The sequence below is a fragment of the Opisthocomus hoazin genome, chromosome 12 (genome assembly GCF_030867145.1).
Source record: "Opisthocomus hoazin isolate bOpiHoa1 chromosome 12, bOpiHoa1.hap1, whole genome shotgun sequence".
Classification (NCBI taxonomy): domain Eukaryota; kingdom Metazoa; phylum Chordata; class Aves; order Opisthocomiformes; family Opisthocomidae; genus Opisthocomus; species Opisthocomus hoazin.
The window spans coordinates 24,072,140-24,084,613 of NC_134425.1; the positions used below are offsets into that span (position 1 = coordinate 24,072,140).

The following is a 12,474-nucleotide window of genomic DNA, read 5'->3' on the forward strand; positions in this document are numbered from 1 at the left end:
GAGGCACACACTGCCAAAGCGCTCCACAAAGGTTCTTCATCCTGCTGGAGAGAGGAAGATGCACAGGAAGGAAACCCGGTGCTGTGCTCCTAGGGAGAGGAATGGGGTAGGACTCAGCAGGCACATCAAATCACACCCCGGCGCTTGCCAGGAAGCTGATGAAGAATAGTTCATTAGATCTTCTCCAGGTCAGAAATTCAAAGGCAGAGTTAAAAAAGAAACACAGACTAAGTCTGAAATTTCTTTATTGAAAAACTTCATACAAGAACAGTCAGGGGCAAAAATATTCAAGTGTGATACAGCAGCACCACAGACAAGCTCTTTCTGCATCTGAACTTCAGGCTGATTCAGCTACAAACAGCCATTGTCTCCAGATACTCAGCTTCCTAGAGCCATCTACAACACCCTGTCATGCCTGTGAGTTCCAGTGCAGCACAGGGAGCAGAGTCCGTCTTTACATCAAGTGAGATTAGCTATGACTCTTATTTTTCCTGTGAGAGGTATGAAAGGCCCTGTAGGTCTGTTGAGAATGCTGTTTGCAGCATATGGCATCATTCCCACCCACCCCACCTCATCCAAAACACTGTCAGAAAGCCAGTGACAAAATATTTTGCCAATAAAAATATTTCAGAAAATCAGCATTAAAAAATTGCTATATATAGCATAAAACTATCAAAAAGTGACTGTGCCATTTTCCCTTTACACAAATAGTATTCTTTAAAAAAATAAATCACATTACATTAGAAATTCACACAACATATTGCATCTTTCTGAAATACTCTGTGCGGCAGAGACCCCACACAGTGCCTGGGCTGATTTCAGGTCTAACGAGAGCATCCAGCCGAGCCATAGGAGCAAACAAAAACACCTCAGCTCACTTTGTTTCACAAAAAATCACAGTAAACACGGACAGAGGCAGGGTTGCCAGCCTACTGTCTGGAAATAATTAACATTGATTGTTCCCCAAGTCAGTTTTTAGCGGCCTGGAAGGTATTGTATGAAAGAGCAAGCGCTGTTCTTGCCCCCTTGGATCTCCAGGCATGAGATCCAAAGCCCCGGCAGCCTTCGCACACAGCTGTGCGGGAAAGGCGCTGAATCCCCAGGGGCAGAAGGTACCGCCGTGTGTGAAACCCACTCTGCATTTCCCAAATTCATCTTCCCAAACAGCTCGGCCAGAACTCAGTCACCCTCTGCATAACCTTGGCGTGGGCTTTACATCTGAGGACGTACGGATCGGCTGACTTGCTGCTCTAAGGAAACAGCAGCCAGCAGAGGGATATTTTTCGTTTTGTTTTGTTAGGGGGGATTTTTGTTTGCTTTCTTTAACAGAGAGCTGGCAACAGCCAGAGCCCCTCCCTGCACAAAGCGCACAAAGTTATCTCCAGCTAGAGGTCCTAGGGCGTAAAGTCCTTTCTCCTGAGTGCATTCATAGGTGAATGGGTCAACATCTATGGGATTCCTCTTTGGGTTGACTGGTTGGTCACTGTCCATTGCCAAGTCAATGCCGTTATTTGGCAGAAAGGAGAGGTTGGGGTTTGAGCCAGTTAGAACAAGAGCCATGGAAATTTTATAAACTTTCTGGTAGCCGTTCTTGTCTTGAAAGATACATTTCTTGTCCTTGCCAAAGGATAGCACGTGATGTTCAGGAAGGCTAACGTAACACTCATAGGGCCCAGCACAAGCAGCTGACTGTTCTTTCATCATCTGATGGACTTTGTGGTATTCAGGGTACATCATTTTGGGGAGCTGGTTAAAAATAAGACCTGGATCACTGACTCTTCTCCGAAAAACATGGATTACTGGAATATTGCAATGGTGAGCAAAGAGAATCGCATCAGCAGCTGTCAGACCAGCACCTACAATCAAGACCGGATCTGACATGATGCCGATGCTGTTGCTCTTCACTGCTTCCTCTAGGGCAGACAGCTGGTGATGGACATAGGACAGGTTCTCTCCCTTGACCCCAAGCCAGGTAGGACTATCATATGTTCCTGTAGCTAAGACCACATTCTCTGCGTAGATGGAAAAGTGCTCTTTATCACCTTTCACAGTTTTGAAAAATCCATCCACCTGAAAGATCTCCGTACTTTTCTCATTGAAGTTCCAGAGTGAGTCACTACTCTTCCGCAGATCTTTCTGTGCATGGTTGGAGATGCTCTCTGCACTCACTTTCCTCACAGAGGTCACAACAGTACCACATCTGAAATTCTTCTGCAGTCCTTTCTTCATCACATAGTGTTGGTAATATTGAGCAATGTCTCCTGCTGTGGCTCTATTGTTTCTGAGGCCTCTGTAATGTAGTACAAACAAAGGTCAACAGCAGTTAAGTAAGAGACTGGAATTTCTTCCCTCTTCCACTGAATGTATCCCACAGCCATCCATCCTGGCACTACCAGAGAACACTAATCTACTTTCCCTGACTTCAGCAAAGTTCTTCCTGGTATATAGAGCTAACACTCAGGTCCACAAGCTGTTGGACAGAGGCAGCTTTCCTTAGCATGAATCCTACCCCTAAGAACATGGTTGCTCTTTTATTCCTTCCTCTCACATCTTGCTTCTATTCCACTTTTAACTCCTGGAATATTTAAGATTAACTGTTACACATCTCAAGAGCAGAAGCACCTCAAAGACTGCACAGCAGCCAAGCTGACTATACTTTTCATTAGGGACAGCAGCAGTAGACAGAAGTCAGATGACCACGCCTTTTCCAAGCTTTATTCAGAACTCATGGTTGCTGTGATCCATCTCCCCGGTGGGTGTTGAGAAGGACACCTTCCAAGCAGCACTGCAACTTCACCTGAACCCGTTCTGCATTTGGTGACTTTTACTGGGGGGGTGGGAGAGTGTCCTTTCTCGCACTAGAATCATCCTTAACAGATGGGTAGCTACATTCAAGAAGTCTACCCCACTCCAGGTTCCCAAATAACCTCCAGATGTTTGCAAATAATCACATCATAGATATCTTACCTTCCCTTTTGCTTTAGCCAGTCCTTGAATGGGAGGTCTGGGAGTCCCATCCATTCACCTCTGCTCAGGGTAACCATAGAGCCCTCAATAGACTGGAACAAGAAACAGTAAAATGACTTTCAGTTATTTAATGCGAGAAGTGAAATCCATTTTGTCATATTTCAATAAGGTACAGATCATGAAATCAGTGATTTCCTCCCAGCTGCTGTCAGGGATGAAACCATCTGTGTTGTCCAGAGAACAATAGACTGGAAACATAAAGGCCTCTTGTGCTTTTTTTCCTTTTAAACTCTTGCTTGTCTATACACATAAAGTCAAATGTGGCCGACTGGCGTATTAGAGGAGCTTTTGCCTCTCCAGCGAACACGTTTGGCCACCACCTTACAACACGCAGACCTAAGCAGTTAGGCTTCAATTCACGTACATGCCAGGCACCTCCAGGAGCGTTTCTGCCAAGGACCAGGTGGGGGATGGCTCTGTCAGTCTCATACCACCAAGTGAGGACAGATTCCGCTGTTCCACCAAAGTCCGTGTCTGGACGTTGCAGAGTATCAAACAGAAGAGCCACAGGGCTGTGGGATCGTCCCTCCAAGCCTTCAGACAGATACTCCAAATCCTAAAGAGAGGCAGATCAGATGGTCAAAATGCATGTCCTGCCGGGCAGCAGATGGCTCGTTACTCCTGTATTTCCATATCAGTGGTTTTGGTGTTCTGTGAAGCTCATTTACTGGCACACAGACTCTGTTATTTCCCAAGGACTACCTCAAGGATCTTAGCAGCAACGCTGACGTTTCATACAAGGCAGATCTGGACAACTAGAAGCACTTTGCTTAAGGCTCATACTCTCTGCGTACTTTGACAATTCAAATGAGGTTATGACTTATCCTACACCCCTAGGATGCTTTACTATGATATTATACTGTTTCTCTTCACACGAACCTGGTCCAAAATGGAGACATCTGATGCCTCTTCCAGTTTCCTCTGAAGAATGGGATGAGGATGAAGACAGTCTCTTTTGAAGTAAGGGATATAGCCTGACAGAAAATATGAGAGACAGATTCCCGAAGGTCCATTCCCTAAAAAGACACAATGGAGAAAAATTTATACGCCTGCAGACAGAGCAGCCCTTTGAGCGGTGTTTCTAACACCCAGACCAATTCAAAGGAGAAGACACTTTGCAGATACAGGGGACTTTATTCCAGGTTGACCACTGACCTACTGGATGGTGTTGGGGAAGTCGTTTTACCCTCTTATGTCCCCTTCTTCTCCTCAGTTTCATATCTTTTTTTGCTGCAGAACTTGCCGAAAACTTAAACAAGTCAGAGGTTAACCTCACCTGAAGCCTGAAGCCTCTAGCATGCTGATGAATTGAGAGTTATTGCTCATTAACCTCTTTAAAGTTTTAGAAATAAATCACATACTGACTGGGGATCTCGGCTCTCCCGGATGCACATTTCGCACCAGTGCAGAGCAGTTCATTGTGCGCAGGATAGAGACTGAGTCCAGAAAAGAGAGTGGCTATTAAAGTGAAGGGGAAACAACCTTGCTCAGTAAAAAATCCCACCTAACAAGGGATATCTGGCAACAGCAGTTTTGACTAACAGGTCTTGAGGACACTTTCAAATGGGAACCAGCCCTACCATCATACTGCAGGCAGTGTGTTATGGAAAAAAGTCCCTCTGCCATGCCAAGACACTCCCCCTAGCCCCCCCCAGAATACAGCACTTTGAGCAGATTGCTGGATGACTGAACTCCTCCTGCTAACCACTCAACAACCAGTGGAAAAACTTTCTATGTGTGACTCCAAAGCCCAGTGAGAGTAGCCCGTGGAAAGTTTTCACATGGCTGTTCTCCAGTACGTTTAATATTTTACAGTGTCGGCATAGCCGGGTGTCAGGCTCTCTGGCTGCTCACTAGTAGGTGACTAACCACCATTACACAATGCAGTGACGGTGGAGGGGAGGAGAGCTGAGGTGACACAGCAGGCTGTGTTGACACAGTGCCCGTGCTGCATGCGTGAGCAACTGGAGCAAAGGCCGCTTCTCGGAGATCCGAGGTAGAGGGAGGCTCAGGCCGCATGGCTAACAGCAAGCCGAGCTATGTGAAGAGCGGCGTGTGCCACAGCTGGGGCCAAAGTCCGCTGAGCCAAGCAAGGACCAGCAGCTGCAGGTCAGTGTTTGGAATATTCCACTTGCGGGAAAGTTATCTCAAACCAATAGCAAAAGAAATTAAAAGCAAACTAAGCCGCAGCTGTAGTAAAATGTAACACCTTTCAGCTTACTCCTTTGCTTTAGGAAGTCCAAGGAGGTACCTAAACCAAACTTAAATCATTGGAGTGCACACTCAGCAACACACACACAGGACTTCTTCTGAACCACATACAAGTTTGGTATGGATGGTCACAAGCACATCTGCCTCTGGGGCTCAAACTGTTCTAGAAAAGCAACTGCTTTCGCGAGGCAGCCAACACAATGGCGGGAGTCCACCGCCCTCTTGGCGCAGAGTCTGGGGAAGCAGCTGGAACCTGCGAGCAATGTCCAGCTGCAGTGAAATAGCTAAGCTGCTTCGGTCCAGCAGCTGCCGCAGAGCGCACAGCTTCACAGCGGTGCTTCCGAGGCTTTGGGGATGTGTCCGCACTGGGTCCCTGCAGAGCTGCACGAGGGATGTACCAAAACATCCTCCCTTCCACCCAATGGCTTGTGCAACCGGGCAGTACAGAGCCGCTCTCAGACTAGAACCTGCTGGCAGTAGTGTCCTTGTCAAACTCGCTGCCAGCAAGGATTACGTGTGATTTAAGTGGTGCGCTAACTTTGGACTAGCTCTCTTGAGGGCTATAAACTAGATAACAGCTGAGGAAGAAACCCAGCTCTGCAAGGCACCTAAACCCACGCTCCAATGAACGGGGTCCAACACAGCCCATGATCGGTCAGAGGGGAAGGCACTGACATCACTGCTCATGCTTTGCTCCAAGAACCACCTCGCACTCCAAAGGCTCCCTTCTTGCAAGGGGGGCAAGAGAGTCACTTTTCTAAACAGGTAGAAAACCCGCAGCTTTTTACCATTCTATTAAAGCTGTATAAAATCAGTGTAGCTGACTTGCATTTTAAAAGAAATCTGTGAAAAAATTTCAAGAAACTTTAACAGCATCTGAAGCACTTTCTAAACACACGCAATGGGAAAAAAAAGATCACACAAAGCCACCTCCAATTCGAGCACTACAGATAATCACTTCACAGCAAGTTGATTAAATATCTGAGTGAAAAGGTTTCAAACCCTTCTAAATCTCCAACAGAGAAAAAACAGGCCCAGCTGAACTAATGCCCAAAAGGTTACCAATTTTTCTATTTAAAAAAATAATAAAAAAAGAGATATGTGTTTTATTTTGTCAAATACCTGGTTTCCTACTTCCCAACACTCTGAGTGCTCTTTCTCTTCATACTGGAGGAAGTTTGGCTGTCAGGGAAAGGAGGCAGAAACAGTGGCCAGGCATTTCTGGCTTGAGTAAGAATACGTGGCACAAGAGCTGAGACCAGCAAGCCCAAAGAAACAACATCACTAGAGAAAACAGCAATGCTGGCAGGAGGAAACTTACCTATGATCACGACAGGCAGTGGCTTGAACCCACTCTTGTTTTGGGGTCTGTTCAACAATGCACACATCTTCTCGTCTGGAAGCATTAGGTCCTGGAGCCTACCTGTCAAGACAAGTAAGGTTTGAATTGCTTGCTTTTTGACAAAACACATGGCTTTCTACAGCCTACAAGCCCAGGCTGATCTAAAGCATTATCCTTGCATTGCAGACCATCACATTATGTTTCCACACTCAGGACAGGCCTGCTTATCTTTTTCTCCTCCTGCCTCCCAAAACCAAAGGATCATTCCCTGATTATACCATAAAAAAGGGAGAGGACCCTTATCTTTCTCTTCCACGCACAAATTCCAGGCCCTCCAGAACAGCTGGAAACTCCAGCAGTCCTCTGACTACAGTAACGTGTTGTAGCTTGTCAAAGAAAACTTCGCTTCTGCCCATACTGTGTAGAAAAATATTATTGCCACAATTATCATGAACCCATTCATTCATGCTTTGTACTTTTTAAAGCAATGTGTGCGTTTATGGATAGGTAGAGCCAACCTCAATCAAGACTTCTGCCCAAAGACTGGAAACTTCTTGGCTGCATTTTCAAACATGTGCCATGCCATCACTAAAGGGTTTTTTGAGAAATGCTACTTTAGTTCCTGAACTTTCTTTCTTAATTTTCCAGAAAACAGAGAGTGTTAGGTCTGTACAACTAAATAACAACAAGCCTTTAAACAAAACATACAATAGATTTACTGTCTTGGAGACCATGGTGTCATTATAGTGGAATCTACAAAACTCATCTGACTGTTGTGCAGATATTCAGTGAACAGTGAATTGAAGGTTTTTGCATTGCTGCAGGAATCCTACCACGTGAAATAATCACTTCTTCAATTTTCCAGGGAATTCCACTATATTATCACTAATCTAGAGAAGTTAAAAAGTCATTTTTACCACAGCAAAAGTGAAATTTTTGAAATTCAGCATAAGCTTTTAAGTCATTCTACAGAGAACACAGTCTGCTCTAAAAAGACTTTCATTCCGGAAAGCTAAGTAAAAGCTCACTGAATGGCATGACTTTGTTCAGCCGGGCATGCTCTCCACACCCTTTTCAAGCACAGAAAGATCTTTGGCAAGCTCACTGCACGCTCCCAGAAGGGCTGGCACATCACTGCCTTTGACACAGGTATTGCAGCAAATGTCATCCTGCAAGCGTAATGCTCCACTTTAAGCCTGACATTTACATCACCAGCACCTACAGTAACACGGCAAGACCCTGGTGATTGAGTGGGCAGCCAGAAAACCACAGGTGAGTTCAGGATTTGCAGAATCCCAGGCTTCAGGCTGAATCCTGTAAGTGCATTTGCCTTCGTGGATGTGCCATCTCGCATATACACCAATACACAGCCATCGCTGGGCGAGACAAAGCTGCTCCAAGAGGACTGGGTTCACCCAAGTAGAGCCACATAAGGCTTACAAGTTGAATTAAAAATTAGCAGCTTCGTCCAAGTGTTTGGATCACAGTTTAGTAACACTTACCAGTTGCCTGTTACCACTTCATTAAGCATTAGTCTAAGACTCTCATGCACTTTGCTTGAGAAGGGAAGAACCACTTAAAAGAAATAATAGTCATGCTTTCTGATTTAGAGTCATCTCAAGCACCTAGGTTTGAAGAGAGTTGGGATTTGGGTTCCAGTTTAACTGAGTCTCAAAGGTAGACGTGTACCTTATAGAAGATGAACACTTCCCTGTGTTGTGTCCATACCATGGACCATGCACCAAGGCGTGCGTTGACCCCTTAAGGCATATTTAACCCAACCCTGGTAGCTGCAGGAGCACAGCCTCACCGTCCAAGTATTCCCCCAGTCTTTTGAGTGGATTCTGCCACATGAACCAAAACCTGCACCACCTTCAGCAGATTGTTGTGTAAATTTACCCCCAAATAATTCCCTTCCACAAAGCCCCACAGCTGCAGTTTGTAGAACTCAGCTCTAGCACCTGGGATGGCTAGACATACAAGGAGTAGGATACTGGTGTGATCAGTAAGGTATTCCCTCAAACCAGCTAAACCATAGTACCTGCCTGAAGATTAGCAGAGGTTTCTTCTCCATGGTAACAAATAAATCCCCCTCCATGGCTGTACTAAACAAGAAGGCAAGTTCTTATTAATTGTTTCTAACACAGAGTGCACATCTTATTTCTGTGAAACTACTGGGAATCTGGAAGAGGGAAGTAAGATCGCTGGAAGCGACCGTCCAGATTTCTGCTCTGCAGCAGTCTGCAGCAGCATGCACAGAAAGACTGTACACGCTCTGTAGACAGTGGTAACCCAGCAACATCCATGGGATTTTGCTGGAAGCAAGGACTGCTGAACCAACCCAGTACAGCACATGGCAACAGTTCCAGGGGAGCAGCAAAGCCAGCATATAAATAACGAGACTGCAAGCCCATTTGTAAGACTTGGGCGCAAAGTCATGCTGTTGCATGCCAGCATTTCTCTAGGGGAGCCTGAAGGGGACAAAAAAGGCACGAGACGGTAGAATTCAGCCTGGCAGCCTTGTTTGCTTTAGAGGAAGGCTGCCTTGGCTCCTGGCCATTGCACTATGCCACCCTACCCCACCCTGATAGGGACAAAGCCAGCAGCCACGGGCTCCAGTGATAATGCTCTCCTCATTTCACCCTCCTCCTCCATTCTGCACCTTCTGACTTGTGAAACAGGAGCATTTGCTGGAATTAAACCAAACCCTAATGGCTAGAGTAGCACAACTGTTATTCTGATAAAATTACTGTATCTGTGCACATACATGACCATATTTAGCCACGGTTTTATTCAGGATCTGGGTTCATAAAACCCTATAATGACCAAAGTTACGCGCTTTGTTTCCTGAAGTTTGGACACTGGACAACTCTATCAACACAAGATTAACCATCAGAGATGTTTCTGTTTATCCTAGAATACCCCTTCCGCATCCTATAGCTGCCATCTCTATAATTCATAGCCAATAATTCTTCTTTTTAAGAAGAAAGTGAACCAGATGCTGAACGTCTTTATAGCTATGCCCATCCGGTAAATGTTTGGCTTCTGGGGGTAAAATGGAGCTCAGAGCATCTCAGACATTTCAGTTGCAGGCCAAACATACACTTTTCCTGCCATTAGAAGTAAAGGTGGATTTGTTTTTTTTCCCCCCAATCTTGGAGTCAAGGGACCACACATACCTTGATAACCTGTACAGTTAATCCAGTGTAGGAGGTAAAAGCCTGTTCTTGCAGAGGCTATTGGAAAGCATACAGGACACTGAAGTTCATTTCAAATCTATACAGAACTAGTTAACAGCAGGAGAAAGCCTGAGCTAGCAAGAAACCCACGACTGCTCTTCTCACCCTCCTGTTATGTAGAGTAGGCTGCTGGGCACTCACATGTACTCAGCTGCGTGACACTGAGCCTTGTTTTGGCTCCTGCTCAAGGCTTCCTACTTTAAATGGGTGTCTCTTTCCTCCTCTTCATTTGCGAGCATGCTGCAAGCTCCACAATTTATCTCCTGGCTGCTTCCAAAGCATTCCAGCGTCTATGTGATGTTACATAATTGTTCTGGCTTGGGAAAGCACCCAGCTCCTCTGGGCCAAACTCTGCATACCTTCCTGACACAGGCTGAAGCCTAGAGGGACTGCAGCTCACATAAGGTCGGTCGGCGTGGCCCCTAGTATTTCCAGGCTGCTCAACTGAAAGGGGTTTTAAGTGAGTAAGAGAAAAATCAAAGATGCATTTAGCAAGACAATGACACTAAATGATCTTTAGCAGAAATAAAAAGCCAAACTACATCAGCCATATGCAAGTAGCTCTCCCTGTAACGTCAATGAGACTCTGGCTCAAGTAAAGACCACCAAGCGTGGCCTGTACAGTACATGGGAAGAGCTCAAGAGAGCAGCGTGCTCAGTATATACTACTAACGGAAGAGACTGAAAGCACTATCATGTCACTCAGGTTTAAACAAGAACAACGCTAACACAAATGCAACAGTTTTCTTAAGCTTTTCTTCATCAATCCATTCCTTTCACCAGCAATTTTAAAAATTTAATTCATTAATGCTTTTAAAAAAACCCCAGAAATCTCACTAGCTTTTACATTTTACACTTGCCTACAAGTTTCAGAAGTTTATTTTTCCCCCTCCACTTGCTTTATCACTCTTGCATGCCAGGCCTGTTACCCCACAAACACCATTAAAGTATGTGAAAAAAAAAATCACTTTTAGGGTACATAAAAATAACACCTTTCTAAAAACACCCCTGTGATATTCAGAAAGCAATGTAGGAGTATGCCAGACAAAACTCTCTACATTTAATTACAGGCTCCTTACCTTTAGCAGCAGATCCGATGAGAAGTGAGACCTTTCTGAAAATGCCTGTACAGTCAGGAATGCCAGACAAACTACGAGCCTTGAATCCTGCCTCTGCTCTAAGACAGCTGTTTAAATATAGTAGGCTACCAGCACTAAGAGAGGAGAGGAGGAGCTGAAACGAATGGAGGCGGAGCAAGAAAAATACTTATAAGCATGAGTCAGCAGGAGTATTTCCCTTCCCAGCCCGTGAATGAATGATGTAGCGATCTTCATTAGTAATGTTCAGCTGACTGCTGGACTACATCAGAAGCAGGCTTACAGGAGCCGTGCATGGCAGAAGTCCTGCATCGAACAAATATCTTCATTTTCAACCCTCAGGGCAAATTAAAACCTGAGACTTCATAGAAAGCAATGCTTCCTGTGGCAGAATTGGGTTTTTCCTCTGTATTTAAAAGAAAAACTGCTAGTTATAATTACAGATGGGAATAAAAGTGAGAGGATAACACTGTAGGCTTGTTTTAAAACCAGTGATCTTTGTGGCCACAAAAGGACAAGAAAATGTAATGACTTTCTACTTTGAACGGTTTGTGGGCTTGGTTTCACCTTGTTATTGTATCATAGATGTAGTGGGTCTAAAACCACAGACTTCAGTTTATATTTTTTTTTCTTCAGTGAGATAGTCTCACAAACCTGGCGCACAGCAGCACTCAAGGGAGTCAGATTACTTCCTGTAAAACTTACAACACTCCAGGATTTTCATCCAAGGTATCTTACTCAATTCAATGGCATAATCAATCAAGCTTGCTAAATTGAAACTGCCCTTAACAAATGAAATAAATTTGCGCCAAAGTGTTCCGCTCTAGTAGTAAGTGCTGCCTATTTTTATCTCCGAGGCCATCTATTTTGCAGCTACAACCTGCAGGGAATCAGGAGGACTGCTGGTACCCATTTACGATGCGTACTTTCAACCATGCGATATCAAAAAAAGTTCATGAAAAGGAATTCTATAGTCTCAAGACCCAGACCAAAATAGGATACTTCATAATCTATTCCACCAGAATCTGTTGTTTTAACGAATATGAAGCCAAAGATTCACTTAAAATTTAACTAACACTGTTCCCTCTGAAAATCTGACTCAGTAAATACTTGTCAGACTGAGGCATGGCTTTTTTAGGAGCTCTTTCAAGTTGTCTGGGCCTTCATTCAAAGTAGCACTGGCACAGGGCTCTTACGTAGCTCATACTGAATTTTTGACAGGAGAAAAGGCTTTTATGTGCATTATTCAGATATTTATTGGAAGGTAACAAATGAATCCATATCAGTCAAGGAAAACTTGAGCTTCCAGAGAAATCAAGGCATTTGTTCAGTTCGGTGATGAAGACTGTCCTGTTACTTGGTTTTTCAGAAGCTGAATACAGGGGGTTCTTTTTTATAGATATCCCAACTAATATATTACATGGAATATATATCAATGTTACTGTTTCACCTTGTGTACCTTCTCTGGAAACAAATAATTTAGCTCAACACTTTGTCTGCACAAACTTTCCAGAAGAGGAAGTAATTGCACAACATGCCCTCGGCCTGGCAGTCAGCC

The 12,474-nt window shown here is 44.6% G+C and overlaps 1 protein-coding gene across 1 annotated transcript; it reads right to left on the bottom strand.

Annotated features, from left to right (window-relative positions):
• Positions 1–228: 228 nt before the first annotated feature.
• OSGIN1 (oxidative stress induced growth inhibitor 1) lies at positions 229–11,003 on the bottom strand. The gene is made up of 6 exons (XM_075433751.1): positions 10,899–11,003; positions 6,560–6,661; positions 3,907–4,043; positions 3,392–3,583; positions 2,968–3,059; positions 229–2,290 (listed from the first exon to the last, which is right to left on the bottom strand). Exons 2-6 carry the CDS (start codon positions 6,642–6,644, stop codon positions 1,297–1,299), a joined length of 1,500 nt encoding a protein of 499 aa, XP_075289866.1. The 5' UTR covers positions 6,645–6,661; positions 10,899–11,003; the 3' UTR covers positions 229–1,296.
• Positions 11,004–12,474: the final 1,471 nt, after the last annotated feature.